The sequence below is a fragment of the Curcuma longa genome, chromosome 7 (genome assembly GCF_044706935.1).
Source record: "Curcuma longa cultivar G26 ecotype Majalengka, Jawa Barat chromosome 7, ITB_CL_G26_1.1, whole genome shotgun sequence".
Lineage (NCBI taxonomy): Eukaryota > Viridiplantae > Streptophyta > Magnoliopsida > Zingiberales > Zingiberaceae > Curcuma > Curcuma longa.
The window spans coordinates 10,040,617-10,054,027 of record NC_133867.1 but is presented as its reverse complement, the minus strand read 5'-3'; the positions used below and the strand labels follow the sequence as shown (position 1 = coordinate 10,054,027).

The 13,411-nt window shown below is 38.9% G+C and overlaps 2 protein-coding genes across 2 annotated transcripts; both read right to left on the bottom strand.

Moving 5' to 3' along the window:
• Nucleotides 1–224: 224 nt before the first annotated feature.
• On the bottom strand, nt 225–2,912 carry LOC141831888 (uncharacterized protein At4g28440-like). The gene is made up of 2 exons (XM_074719304.1): nt 2,618–2,912; nt 225–632 (listed from the first exon to the last, which is right to left on the bottom strand). The coding sequence occupies exons 1-2, from the start codon at nt 2,859–2,861 to the stop codon at nt 442–444; spliced, it is 435 nt and encodes a 144-aa protein (XP_074575405.1). The 5' UTR covers nt 2,862–2,912; the 3' UTR covers nt 225–441.
• A 7,918-nt stretch (nt 2,913–10,830) lies between these two features.
• On the bottom strand, nt 10,831–11,361 carry LOC141831354 (uncharacterized). Its single transcript, XM_074718710.1, has one exon. It carries the CDS (start codon nt 11,359–11,361, stop codon nt 10,885–10,887), a length of 477 nt encoding a protein of 158 aa, XP_074574811.1. The 3' UTR covers nt 10,831–10,884.
• Nucleotides 11,362–13,411: the final 2,050 nt, after the last annotated feature.

Here is a 13,411-nt window from a genome sequence, read left to right as displayed (position 1 = left end):
TTTAATACATAAGTACTTTATTAATAATAATTATATCAAATAAACTAAAAATAATAATTTTACATGATACAATAATAATTTACCACATTATATCAGCCAATTGCTACAATAACTGTAAAATAAAAAGATTTTTAGAAATAAGAGGGCTGTTATGACATTTTAAAAACGAAAAGCCTCCGATTTCAATACTTTTATTTTTTATCCTATATTTATTATAAATATTTTCTCAATATTTATAACGATAACTAACAACAACAACGAGAAAGATCAACTAAATTTATCAGATGCATCATAAAACATCAACTAAATTTAAAAGAGGCAGTGGGCTAAATTCACCTGGATTCCTCCAAGGTGGTGAACGCCCTCAAGTTCATCTGCTTGGAACTTCAACACCAGGATCATTTTCTGCACCAACTGGGATTGATCTCTGAGGTGAAGTTGTCACTCTTTGCCCACGTTTACTAACTCATACTCGATCAGAGACAGATTGTTGTCCTCTTTCACTGTGAAATCAGCAAACACAGTTCCCTCAATGCGCCCCCACTTGTCGACAGCAAGCCTCATTGAGCCTTTAAACATGTCGATCTTTGCGTTGCGCAAAATGACTGTGGTGCCTGGCTTCATCAGATCAACTGCAATAAAAGAAACTAAGTTGTTTAGGAAATCTTTATTAAAGCAATTCTGATATCAATGGGCTGCACTTGTCAATACAAATGCATCACATAAGTTATTTGTTCTCTACAAGAGCACGAAGAAAACGATTTGGAAACAAGTTATATCACTATGAATTAATACAAATGCATTGCAAGTCAATACAAGTGCATCAAAGAAGTTATTTGTTAACATAGTAATATATCATTATGAATCAGAAAAATTAACAGAGTGGATCAAAGAGTAATCAAAGTGAATTCACAAGGCTGTATGAGATAATCACTTTTCTTTAATCACTGCCCGATCCACTCCAATTCCTTCTTTATATACAGAGTTCCTCCAATCCATAATCATAAATTACTATGGTAGCATCTAAATTTCCTACTTGATATACCTAGTCACTTTATGTTTGTTTCAATGAATGCAAAGTAACAAACACTATAAAATAGTAACGGCGCATAGTATTATAATCATCACATATTGAAGAAATATAATACCATTCATCCACAAATCCTCATACAATAAACAGTCATATCTTCTTGACCCTCCTTTAGTAGCAGCCATTAGCATATATCACTGCCTCCTCCTCAGCATCTACTTCTCTCTCTTTCTACTTTGTACCTCCAATACCATGATGGACATGTTGTAGACATCCTGGATTGTCGGCCATTATCCTCAAGACCAAGTGTGCTGTCTAATTCAGCCTCAATAAATAATTCAAAAGCTTTGACACTTGATAAAACAATCGTCCTTGATAATGTTAGATACAAACTAAAAATATTGCTACATGTTTTCTACAATGCGTTTTCCAAAGAATGTGTTAAGGAAAGTGATCATCTCATAATCTTCTTCCTGATTAACTAGTTTCTTTTCGACCTGCTCCAACTATTTCTTTAATTCATTATAATATATTACTATGTTAGCAGCTTAATCTATTTCTTACTTCAAATGTCTCTCTCTATTCTCTCTATATTACAATTCTATGTCAAATAGTGCATCATTGTATTGTAATATATCAAATGAACAGAATATTATTTTTTTCACATATAATATTACATGGTGTAGTTGCTTCAATCTGAAGGGAAATAATTTTATGTCAAACGTTAATGCTATTAACACTCTTACTTGCTACTTTTTCTATGAACAATTCAATTTGGCAATATACAATATCTTTCAAGGGTGACATGTAAGTTCCACTCATTTATGGAGTTTTTACTCGGATAAAAACAATAAATGCAAGTAAATAATTCAAATCTTTAAGTTCCAGTAGAACTAAGATCAAAATCTCATTTTCTAGTACTATTTTCTCATCACTCATACATGCCCTAGATAATTATTGAATTGCAATGACCTGTGTGTATATCCTATGCAGTTTTTCATCCATCATTAGTACTAAAAATTTTCAAAATTTGATAAAGGATAAAAATTGTTGACAACAAAATATTTAATACCTAAACCTCCCCTTTGAATGAGTTATCGAAAGATGTGTCCGACCGAAATAACTAGGAATCTATCTCTTGCTAAAAAAAATTGAAAACCTACAATCAGATGATGAAAAGAAACCCCCTTTCCTCCATATTTATCATACTTAATCCGTACATCAAAAAAACATATAGATTGTGCATTCTCATCGTTAATTTTACACACGTTACAGGTTCAAGTAAGCCCCGAGTTCAAATTCCATGTATGCAAGATAGAATCTTTTTCAATTTCAAGACTGAAAGCATCAGTAACCCAATCACTCACACTACTGGCCATAGTGGAATCCATGAGAGCATGGCCAAGTTTTGCATCTTAATCAGGCTTCTTCTAGGAACAAGCTAAATGAAACATTTTCTTTTAGGAAAAAAAAACAATTTAAGCTTCATCAAAATTCAACATATATTGCACAGTCATCTTCGGAAAGCGATAGGCTTTGACAACAAACAAATCAAATCCGAAAGGCCAGAAAGCGAAAAAGTCAAACCTTGCTCGTTGCGAGCCGTGAAGACGATGGTACCGGTCTCGTCTCCGACGAGGCACTCAGCGATCCTGGTGGGACGTAGTTGGCCTGCGGCGGCGGCGGCGCGGCCCTTGTAGACTATGGTATCGGATTTCAGCACCTTGACCGTGAGGGAATGGCCGCTCGTCCCGGGCTTCAGCTGATCCACCGTCGTGAACACCGGCTTCCTCTTTGCGCTTCCCGCTCCTCCTTGCTGCTGCGTCGCCATGACCGCCAAGACCTAACCCTAGACTACTACCAAATCCTCTGTGTGATTCTCTCGTCCCGATCAACGCGCCAAACACCGACGCGACCGATGACTCGCGATGACACTGAAATGGGCCTCCGTGGAAACCTAAGCCCACTCCGGCCCAATATGGAAGCCATAATCATACCGGGATGTTTACTAGTAAAACAGAAAAGGCGGCGTATTTTATGTTTACTTGTGAGGAAACATTTAAGTAAACAGAGCGTAAAGGACATTTTTTATTATTGAATACTTCATTCCCACAGGGAACAGTAATCCTGCCCTGCACAAGTCTCCCACTCCCATTCCCCTCCGCCGTTGTAGCGCGAAGCAGAGTTTCCTGTTCTCCCTTCACTCCAAATCCCACCTCCCATCTCGAACAGCTCATCCACGTACCAACCGCCCATCTCGCCGCCGCACGGCGACTGATCTCCGGCGTCCGCCGCAGCGGCCCAATCCGCCTCCTCCTCCACGAGGCACGTCGTCGTCGTCGAGCGGATGCCACCGCCCGTCAAAATGTCCTCCATTCTGCAGTCCTCGCACCTCCCGCTGTCATGCATCGCGCAGTACTGCTCCGCCATCGAGTCCTCGTCGCCGCCGAGGACCGCGGCGGCGGAGATCTCCGCCTCCAGGGACCGGATCACCGACCCGAGCCGCTCGTCGTCGATGAGCAGGACGCCGCCGATGTCCAGCTCGTCCAGGAGCAGTTCCTCCTCCCACGCCGATTCTGCCTCCATCTCTAAGCGATCCAACCAACGTAGTGGCAGGCGAGAGCAGTGGACTGGACTTGTAATCGCATCGACGTATATAACGCATGGTGTCAGTAGGCGTGAGACCGAAATAATGCCCTGAATTATTTTTCACTATCTTCAAAAGTCACCGTTTCAGCAGCTGCACCATTAATGGCGTTGTGGCACATGGTGATGTTGGGCAGGTGGGTAGATGCGTAGGGCATGCCCTAACTGTGCCTGCATTGCACCATGATGAAGTTCATCTTCCTACACAAAAACAACTACTACTGCTGCTTAAAAGACCCACCCGACACCTCAATTTATTAGCAGAATGCGGCAATGGACCCCCAAGGACAGAGTCATGGCTATCCATTCCATTCCACTCGATGATGAATTATAACTACAGGACACAGCGTAATCATATCGCAGACCCAACACCATGGCCATCGGCGCAATGGCAGAGGAACAAAGTTGAGAGGATTAGGATTAGGCTTGTCGTCTTCTTTCTACCTTGTCTGATACAGGTAATTGAGACAGTAAGAAGAGGAGACATCTCTGCAAAGAGCAGTGTGTCTCTGTCCAGAGTAGTCACAGTACGTGGTCAGCACAAGAGATAACTGTGTGGTATGTTCTTTGCTTTCTTCGCCTTGGTAGAACAGGGCATATGATATCTGCGTTATATTATTGAGTATGCTTTCGGGAATTAATTCATTAATTGGAAGAACAGGTAGTACAGAAACAGAAAATTCTCATGATAAAGGCGTCAGAGCAGAGCCTCCAGCGAAGCCATGGAGGCCTTCTGCATCAGTCATGTCAGACAGTTATTACACATGGAGGCCAAACAGATTGCTGTAGAGACTTGATGGAACTATGCTTTGATTCAGTTTTTTTTTTTAAGTAAAAGGTAAATAAAAAATTAATAAGGCCCCCTTTACTTTTATTATGACCAAAACTACACTAACACTCAAAATCACTAAATAAAAATTATTTTAATATTAATTAAAATTGTTTAAATATCTTAAAATAATTTTAGTTTAATCAAAACTGATATAACTTGATTAAAATGGATTAAATCCAATTGGATTGAATCAATTTTATCAAAAAAAAAAATATTCCTATCTGAAATTATGGATAGGTGAGTCAGTAAAAAAAATAACTACAAGGGAAGAGAGCACTTGGAATGCCTGCAATACTCAATTAGAGATTAAAATGGATGTCGAGGCGGGTTCGACGTGGTCACTCTGATACCCAAATTAGGATTTCTTTATGATATCGAGAGTAGTAGAAAGGAAGAAAAATAAAAGAGAATTTAATGGAGTTACTAGAGAGCCAACCTCTTTCCATTATCTTCTATAAGATTTATATAATTATCAGAAACGCATCTCCACGTCCAACATCTCCTTCTCCATCATCTTCCTCATATGAGTCAGTAGGGGACCAGACCCGACAATTGTTCGTGGTTTCTCCATTCACTAGATGTCACGTGTTTGATGAAAAACATCTAGGAGATCAGTTTTGACAGTGGCATAACCGTTTCACTACCCACACGATGCCACTTGTTCTAGAATATTCATTGTCATTGTTCGTTTCAAGGGCGACCGAGCTGAAAGAGGAGTCGAGTGACCAAGTTAAAGGAGGAGTCAGGTGATTGAGCTAAAGGAGGAGTCAAGTGGTCGAGCTGAAGGAGGAATCGGGTAGTCGAGTTAAAGAGGAATCAGATGGTCGAGCTGAAAGAGGAATCGAGCGGTCGAGCTGAAGGAGGAGTTGGGTAGCTTAGCTAAAGGAGGAGTTGGGTGTCCAAGCTAAAGGAGGAGAGAAAGCCAAGTTACCTAGACATCGGGTGGACTGAGTTCCTTGGAGTGGGGTGACCACTTTGACCTCCACCTCTGCTTAACTATTGATTTGACTTTGCCACATGTAGGTCCCCCTATCCACTGTATCACAAGCCTCCTCCAGTCTAGTCGAGAGGTTTGAGTCTGACTGACTGAATTGAGATGACTGTAGTCTAACTGTCAACTCATACACAAGGATGACGTGGCATCAAGCTTCCGCTGTCTTACCCTACAATGCCTTGGTAACATGTAAGGCATGCGACATTAATGCGGACAATGCGCGTGATGGCGTATCATCCCTGAGATCGGCATATCATATCTGATCATTAATACAGTTCTGGTTTGAGGTTGACACGTGTTGAGGCTATGTCGGATGCTTAGTTCGAGACAATTATTGAGATTCTATCGATTTGAATGCAGGAGCCAACGACTCAAAGTGATCGCTCGCCTTTTCAGTTCCCAAATCCAATGATTGACATTCTGAGCATGGGGTATATTTGATTGGCGACGACGAACAACCACCGCATTTGTCAACTTCTTCATCTTCAAGCTTCGTCTGTGATGATTTTCTACAACTTCGTGAATGCATGTTTATTTATGAGTTCTTTATTCTTTGTTCTATTTCCCTTGTGTCATCTCTCCTTGTTCTTTTTCTCCTCTATTGCCAATGGTTGCTGAAAGTTTTTCCACTCTTTGGTACGAGTCTATGGTATCAAACATCTATGCGTGCGGGGGGGGATATAGACTAGAAGAGACTGCAATTCAAAATTATTACCGATAATCGATTAGTTATCCCTAATATCATTGATCGACCTCACCTTCGCTATGCCAATTTTATAACCTTTTTCCAAGGTCAGATGATAAGTGGTCTTAGATTTTCCCATCCCTAATTTTTTTACTAAGATTTTTGAGTACTTTCAAATTTTCCTTCAACAATTAGCCCCCAACTCTTACCAACTACTTTGGAAAGTAGTCATTATCTTTCGCCTATACCGAATCCCCCTCACACCCCAAGTCTCCCATTATTTATTTTATCTTAAGAAAATGAAAGTTGGGATCTTCTATTTCACAGTTAGACCTTTATGGAGTTTTTTAGAAAAATTCTGACTTCACACAGGGAATAGAAAACCCATTATGTATTTTTTTCAGCCTCTCATTCTGTTCTTGTGGCCCATTGGTTGGCAACTGAAATGCCCCCAAGTCTTGGTCAATTTAACTTGGAATCTGCCTACTGTACCACAGTAAGTATTCTATCGGATCTCCAATTCAATGTGAAGCATTTGCTCGAGGAAGCCCTCCTCTTCCGCTTCAGCTTGAGCCTAATTGACATCAAGCTCTATTTATAAATGGTAAGAATTATCTTGTTTTTGTCATATGTGATAGCTAATTGACGACTTTTCTTTTATTGTGCAGCTAAGACCATGTTGAGAGTCTCCCTCAATAAATGCTTTAAGCTAACCGAGGTCGAACTAGAAGATCAAGTTTTTCAACTCATCGATTAGTCGGGTGATGAATGTGGGGCTCGACCTGTCGGGCAATTGGGTGACACAGTTGTGGCCACAAAGGTGTTGTCAGCCCACCCTTTTGCGATGGCAATACTCTAACTCTTCTGATGAGTTGGAGGAGCCCCTTAGGATAAGCATGAAGAGGCTTTGACCTCAAGAACCATTAACTAAAATGAGTCTACTAGCTACTTCCTCACTCATCGAGGTCGGACCAACTACCCGAGTTGAACTCCCATGTTGGGGAATTGAGATATCGACAAGGGGGATCCCCTTATCATCGTGTCCTACTGGTCCGAGTGTTATACATTCGCCTCCTAACTCAATTTCCTTGGCTCCCTCCCATGACATTCTTCCAACAGATTCTATCGACCAATTAACCTGCAACTGACCAACTTGAGTCATCAGCCCACCATCAAAGGGTAAGAGGTATCCATGGGCAAGAGGTCTGTGTTAGGAAGTATACTGAAAAGACTAGGTCTTTTATATGTAAACATTTAAGAAATAAGAAATCATGATTTGGTCAAATGATTGCAATAGGTAAATTTGCAATAAAGTCCTCTTAGTTCACACTGTAGATAACTTGGTGTCTGTGAGACACAGAAGACCATGATTATCAGTCCCCTGTGAATTATAAACTAAGGCTCACAACCAAGATGGTGTTGGACAACCCATCGGGAACGGTTGTAGTGTAATTCGGTTACTGTCTGTCTTGACTGTAGAATTACACTAGTGCACTTTGTGTGCATTGAGTAGGACCATTGAGGTTGTTCAATTTACTCTGACTCACAAATTGAACAAGACCTCTGTTATTAGGAATTATGCACTCTTAATCCCGATGTAATAAATGGGCACCTATAGGTAGTAATTATTGCTTTGATTTACCAAAGGGTGAGATCTTTGCGTCAGATCAATTATTCCCGGTAAGTTGGGTGATGTTGCTATCTATACGGTGTGCCATTAATTACAGAAGGAATCCGTGTCCCAGTAGGGGTGATGATGTCCCCTTGGATAGCTCATAAGGATTGTCAAGTCAAAATCTTGCAAGTGGACTTGGTCCGACTGACAATAAGGTTGAGTGGTACTATTCAAGGTCCTAGATGTCGATTATTGAGTTGTCAGTGAACTCAGATAATTGACGGACATACGATATCTTAAACACGGGGAGCAATGCATAATATAATAAGAAGGAACCCAAAATGTAATTTGGGGATTAGATTGGTAGTGCAATAATGATCCTCTAGTGGAATGGATCGTTATTGATGGATGTAGGTGTGTATTCGGGGCTGAATACGGGATCCGAAATCCATCAGAAGGCCAGATCTAATACCTCCTCGAGGTCCCCGCTGTAGCCTAAAGTCATCTTCAAAAGGATGCAATCAATCGGATGAGATTAGTTCTCAGCCGTCGGATGAGATTGAATCTCGACCGTTGGATGAGATTGGTTCTCAACCGTAGGATGAGTTAATGGATGAGATCAACTTGTATCCGTGGGATTAGATCAAGTTGCATCCATTGGATCGAAATAAATAAAGAGGAATAAAAGAGAATAGATTAGAACCGTTGGATGTGATTAAGTCGTCTCCGATGGACGAGATCTATCCGGTTCGGTTTTAATTCTCTTTGGAAGGAAGAACCGGTTCACGAGGTGAACCAGAGATGGTTCATTGAACCACACGCCCAAGTAATAACCGGCCATAATTAGATAAAGATGGAATATATATATATATATATATTCCAAAAATTAATAACATATTAGAGTAGGGAATTTGGGTTTGGATACGAAACAGGTCGGTGGCCGACCAGTTTTTAGGAACGTGTCGCTATGAGAGGGAGAGAAAGCAGTGGGGACCAGTTTCTATGAGAGCCCCACTTCTTTGGATACATAAAGTGGGTTTAAATTAATAGCGCACTAGTTTAATCTTAATATCTATATTTTCTTAACGAATATTTATTTAGATTTTGAGAGCCGCTTCTTTTGCTTGCTCTTAAATTTTTTTATTAAAAGAATAAATTGACTTAAAATAATATCTTGACATATGTATAAGTGATTTGATGATCGATAATATCGGATAAGTTCTCACTAGCACGAAAGATGTAACAATCCGAATACTATTTCAGAAAGAAGTTAGGTGAAATAGATATGTCTATAAAAATATGGACTACTCGCATTTAGACGGAAAGACCTTATAAAATTTTATTATTTCTTGAGATTGGCTTTGGATCTTTTTTTTAGAAGGCGAAGAAGGTCTTGAGGGGCTTGAATCATCCATGAGATACTATTCTGAAAGAGCTAGAAAAGCAACAATAATATTATCATAAGAGATATGTATACCATTAGGAACAATTAGAAAAAGAGTTTTTGAGAATTTAAAAAGATATGATTGCCTTGATCAATTAAAGTCATAAATTTATTGACAAGTTTTTATGAAAATTAAAATATATTAAATTGGCATCCACACTTGCAAAATCAAATAGCATCAGAGTAGAATGACAATGTATGACATTTGAATCAGATTTCGTATTCTCAATCTTCATACTTATTTCATCTTCATCAGATATATTATATATTAATAATTTATTTTTATTTTATCCTACTATCATCATTCAATAAAAATATATTAAAATTAATGTCATATCTAATAAAATAAAATTCAATAAAAATAAATTAAATATCTATAGGCTACTGAAAAGCACGTATTAGGATTTGAGAATGATCAAATTTATTTATTTTTATTCTTTCTTTATTTGGTTGTCAATGAAATGAAAAAAAAAGTTACATATATGATCGAGTATTCGAGTCTGGGTATGAGTATGATTTTATTAGACCCATTTCTATATCTAAATTAAAAAAATTTTATACTCGATTATCTAATTATTTAATCATGTCTAAAAAAAATCTCTTTATCTCCTCCTCCATTCGAGTCAGTATTAGTCTATTAGATCCTTCATCAAAGAAAATTATTATTCCTACACCACAAAAGGCACATATATATTCTAGGTCCAATAAATTTTATCTTAGCTATTTATTCACCACGAATTTGATACAAAAGACCCTATAGTTAACTGGAGGGAGTGACAAGGTAGATATGTATTTAGTTCTCTGTAATAATATTAATAATAGAGGGAACAAATAAGAGGATAATATTTTAAAAGTTAACTTCTTAATATAATATGGATAAGTTATATTCTAAATTTATTTATAAGTGAATTAGAGAGAAAACTGCCCATCTTTAGAATTAATTGAGACGGACACTTGATGATTATTAACCAAAAAAATAAAAAATAACAACAACAACAACAAAAGTGTAGCTAACACCTCTTCTCCTACTTAGCCAAGATCAAAAGGAGCATACTCTTCGTTTGTTTCGACATCAAACATTCTTAATATTTTTTTTAAAAAATGTTAAGAAAGTACCATGATCAGTAAGAACAGTGTTGAGCATGCAAAAAGCCTTCCACTGATAGCCTATATTCAACTCTTCCTCAGTCGAGAACACTGTGTGAAGGTACAATATATAAAGAGAATAAGGGATCAATCATTGTTACATTCATTGTTGCAACAAGAAATACAACAATAGATAAAAATATCTATATAGTGAAAAAAAGTGGTGTTGCTCCCTTCTCAACTAATTATATTCATGATTGATGAAATTATCAAAGCTGCTTAAGAAGATTCAATTCTATAAAAACAACCACGACGATCGAGTTCCTTTCATCTTTCGATTGACTATTTTGTTAGTTATTTATCGTTAATTTCATTGTGTATTGTATCTTGATCTCGGAGAAAATTCTAATTTTGAAACATCAAATCTAAATGAAGAACCAAGAAACAATCCAAATCTATTGGTTTTTTTTGACAAAATCTAAACTCTTTGCAGCGAAATTAGATTGCAATTTAGTAACAAACCATGGCGATCAACAGAGACTCTGCTCTGTTTCAGAGCTCCGTGGAGGCCTCGGCGATGCTATCCAGGTGCGGCCGCCACACGCCTACCCGGCCGCGCCGCCTCCCCCTGAATTCCGCCGACGCCTTCTCCGACATGATCTCCGATAGGTACTGCTCGTCGAGCACCCGCACGGCCTTCTGCGCGGCCGTTGCAGCGGCATTGGTCTCCGCCTCCTCCTTCCTCCTCCCCTTCCTCCGCCGCCGCGCCGCCGTCTCCGCGGCGGGCACCAGGAAGTAAAATTTCCCCCTCTCGAGCTCGGCGTCCGGCGGCAGCGTCACGGCCTTGGTGGTCCGGGCGCCGTCGGGCGGCTGCCGGAGCACGTGGCCCGGGTGCGCCCGCATGACGTCGCCGGCGGTCACCGCGCCGCCGAGCTCCTCCACGCGGCCGGTGGCGTGCACGACGCGCACCACGTCGAGCGCGCCACACGGCAGGATGCAGGCGATGCAGCACCTGATGGCTTCTCTCATGGCCGAAGAAGGCACTGAACTGACAAAACAGATCAAGGCAATAAAAGGGGTAAAGCCTCAGAAGGGCCAATCCACTAAAAGACTCTAGAGCTCGGGGCTCGGGTTCGACTCACACTCGACCTATTAGCAATTCCGTGTGGACCGAAAAGCCCTTTCTAAGTTTACATGACCAATCTACTAAAAGGGGCCTTATATCTCGCAAACCATCGAAAAGATGAGTCGTGTTGAGTCGATCGGAAACGACAAATTGAGCTTCAAGTAGCCATGATTGAGCCAAACTCAAGTAGTAAGATCACATGGATGTGGACAAAGCAATGCATGAGATTTGTGGATGATGAGATTGAGACTAATCTGAGATCCCTTACTTGACTTGTTGAATGGAGTGTAGAGAAACAGAGGGCAAGCTGCCAAGGACAAACCCTAGTGCATGTTAGTATTTTAGCCCTTTTTTTTTTATTTGTTCCAGAACAGTGCTCCCAAAATTTGGAGTTCGTTCTAAAATGAAGCAACTCTTCACTCTTTTCTAAGCAGTGGGTGTGGGTGTGCATTTTATTTTTTTATTTTTTATTTATGTAGATCTTTGTGGGTTTATATTAGCAGTTGAGTTGAGTTACTGATTCTTCTTCTTCTTCAGTTACCTGTTTGGAGTCATCTGCTTGGTGTTCTTTCCAATCCAATCATGGCTTCCGAATGCTGATAATTTGATTTGATTTGATATGATTCAGCTCAGTGGGAAGATAAACCACAAAAAAGGTATCCAAAGAATGCGCAGTGATAGAAGGACAGATGTCTCATTCAATTATTTTATTGATCAAAAGTTTTTAACGGATAAAACACCTGAAAGTTAAATTTAAATTTTGGTAGAAAATTTTAGAAGTAAAAAGTTTTTAGATTTAATAAAATAATCATAGAATAGGTGAAATTTAAATTTAGTGATATTAAATTTAATGAGGGAATTATTAAGATAGAAGATCATACATTATTTATAATAGAGAGTTTTAAATATTTAAAATTAATTTTAAAAAATAATAGAGAAATTTAAAAAGATGTCTTATATAGAATACAGGTGAGATAGATGAAATAGAGGAGAATGTCAGGTGCTATTTATAATTGTTAAACTTGCTAGATTACATAAAATTAAATGTTAGATTATGACTCAAACATATGAGCAATAGATGAAAGTTGCAAAGATGAAAATAACATTTTTGACGTGCAGGGATGGATCCAGAAATTAGAGTTAGGGGGGGGGCTTAACTTAATATAATGAATTATATATTATTATCCATATACATATAATAATAATAATAAAGTCATTTACAGTATACCATTCAATAAAGTTGTGCCCTATGAGATTTTGAAACATAAAATTCATCTATAATAGAATCTACATTTATATCCTTAGTTAAATTTTGTTAATATAGATTGTCAAGCAATCTTCAAGAAAATCATCTTTCATTTTATTGCGAAATGACGTCTTCACATGCTTCATTGCTGAAAAGGCTCGCTCAGTGGTGGCGGTAGAAACAGGTAACGTCAACACAAGATGAATCAATCTGGTCAACATAACATAAACCTTTGATCGCCCACTCTCAGTCATGGAAATTGAAAAGTTGTCTCTTGGTCTAGCGGCAACGGCGATAGGCCAGCAACGGCGATAGGCCGACAACGGCTGCGGCGGCAGCAGGCTGACATTTATGTCTTATATGGACGAATCCATGAATTAGAGTTCAAGGAGTCTAGTTCATTGAAAATTACAAATAAACTTAATTCATAGTCGCCAACTTGTTTGAATTCAACCACCATATAGTCTTCTATTGAATGGCTTGATTTCCCCCTTCACCATGTCGGATGGTCTTCCCACATATTTGGGCTGGGTTACAGTCCAAGACAGCCATAGTATAGATCCGTCTCTGTGGATGTGTAAACGTATAAAGATATATAAGATAAGAAATGAAAATATTAGAGAGGAACTCAGAATTATATTATTAAAGAAAAATAAAGTCGGCTCAAGTATCTTAAGGCCCTAGGGAAAAAAAAGTTTAGACATTTA

Excerpts from the sequence above, each read along its gene's own strand:
- LOC141831888 (XM_074719304.1), bottom strand. The coding sequence starts at position 2,861 with ATGGCGACGCAGCAGCAAGGAGGAGCGGGAAGCGCAAAGAGGAAGCCG. Across the intron at positions 633-2,617 it reads CACGGCTCGCAACGAGCAAG|TTGATCTGATGAAGCCAGGC; the intron begins GTTTGACTTTTT and ends CTTTTATTGCAG.
- LOC141831354 (XM_074718710.1), bottom strand. The coding sequence starts at position 11,361 with ATGAGAGAAGCCATCAGGTGCTGCATCGCCTGCATCCTGCCGTGTGGC.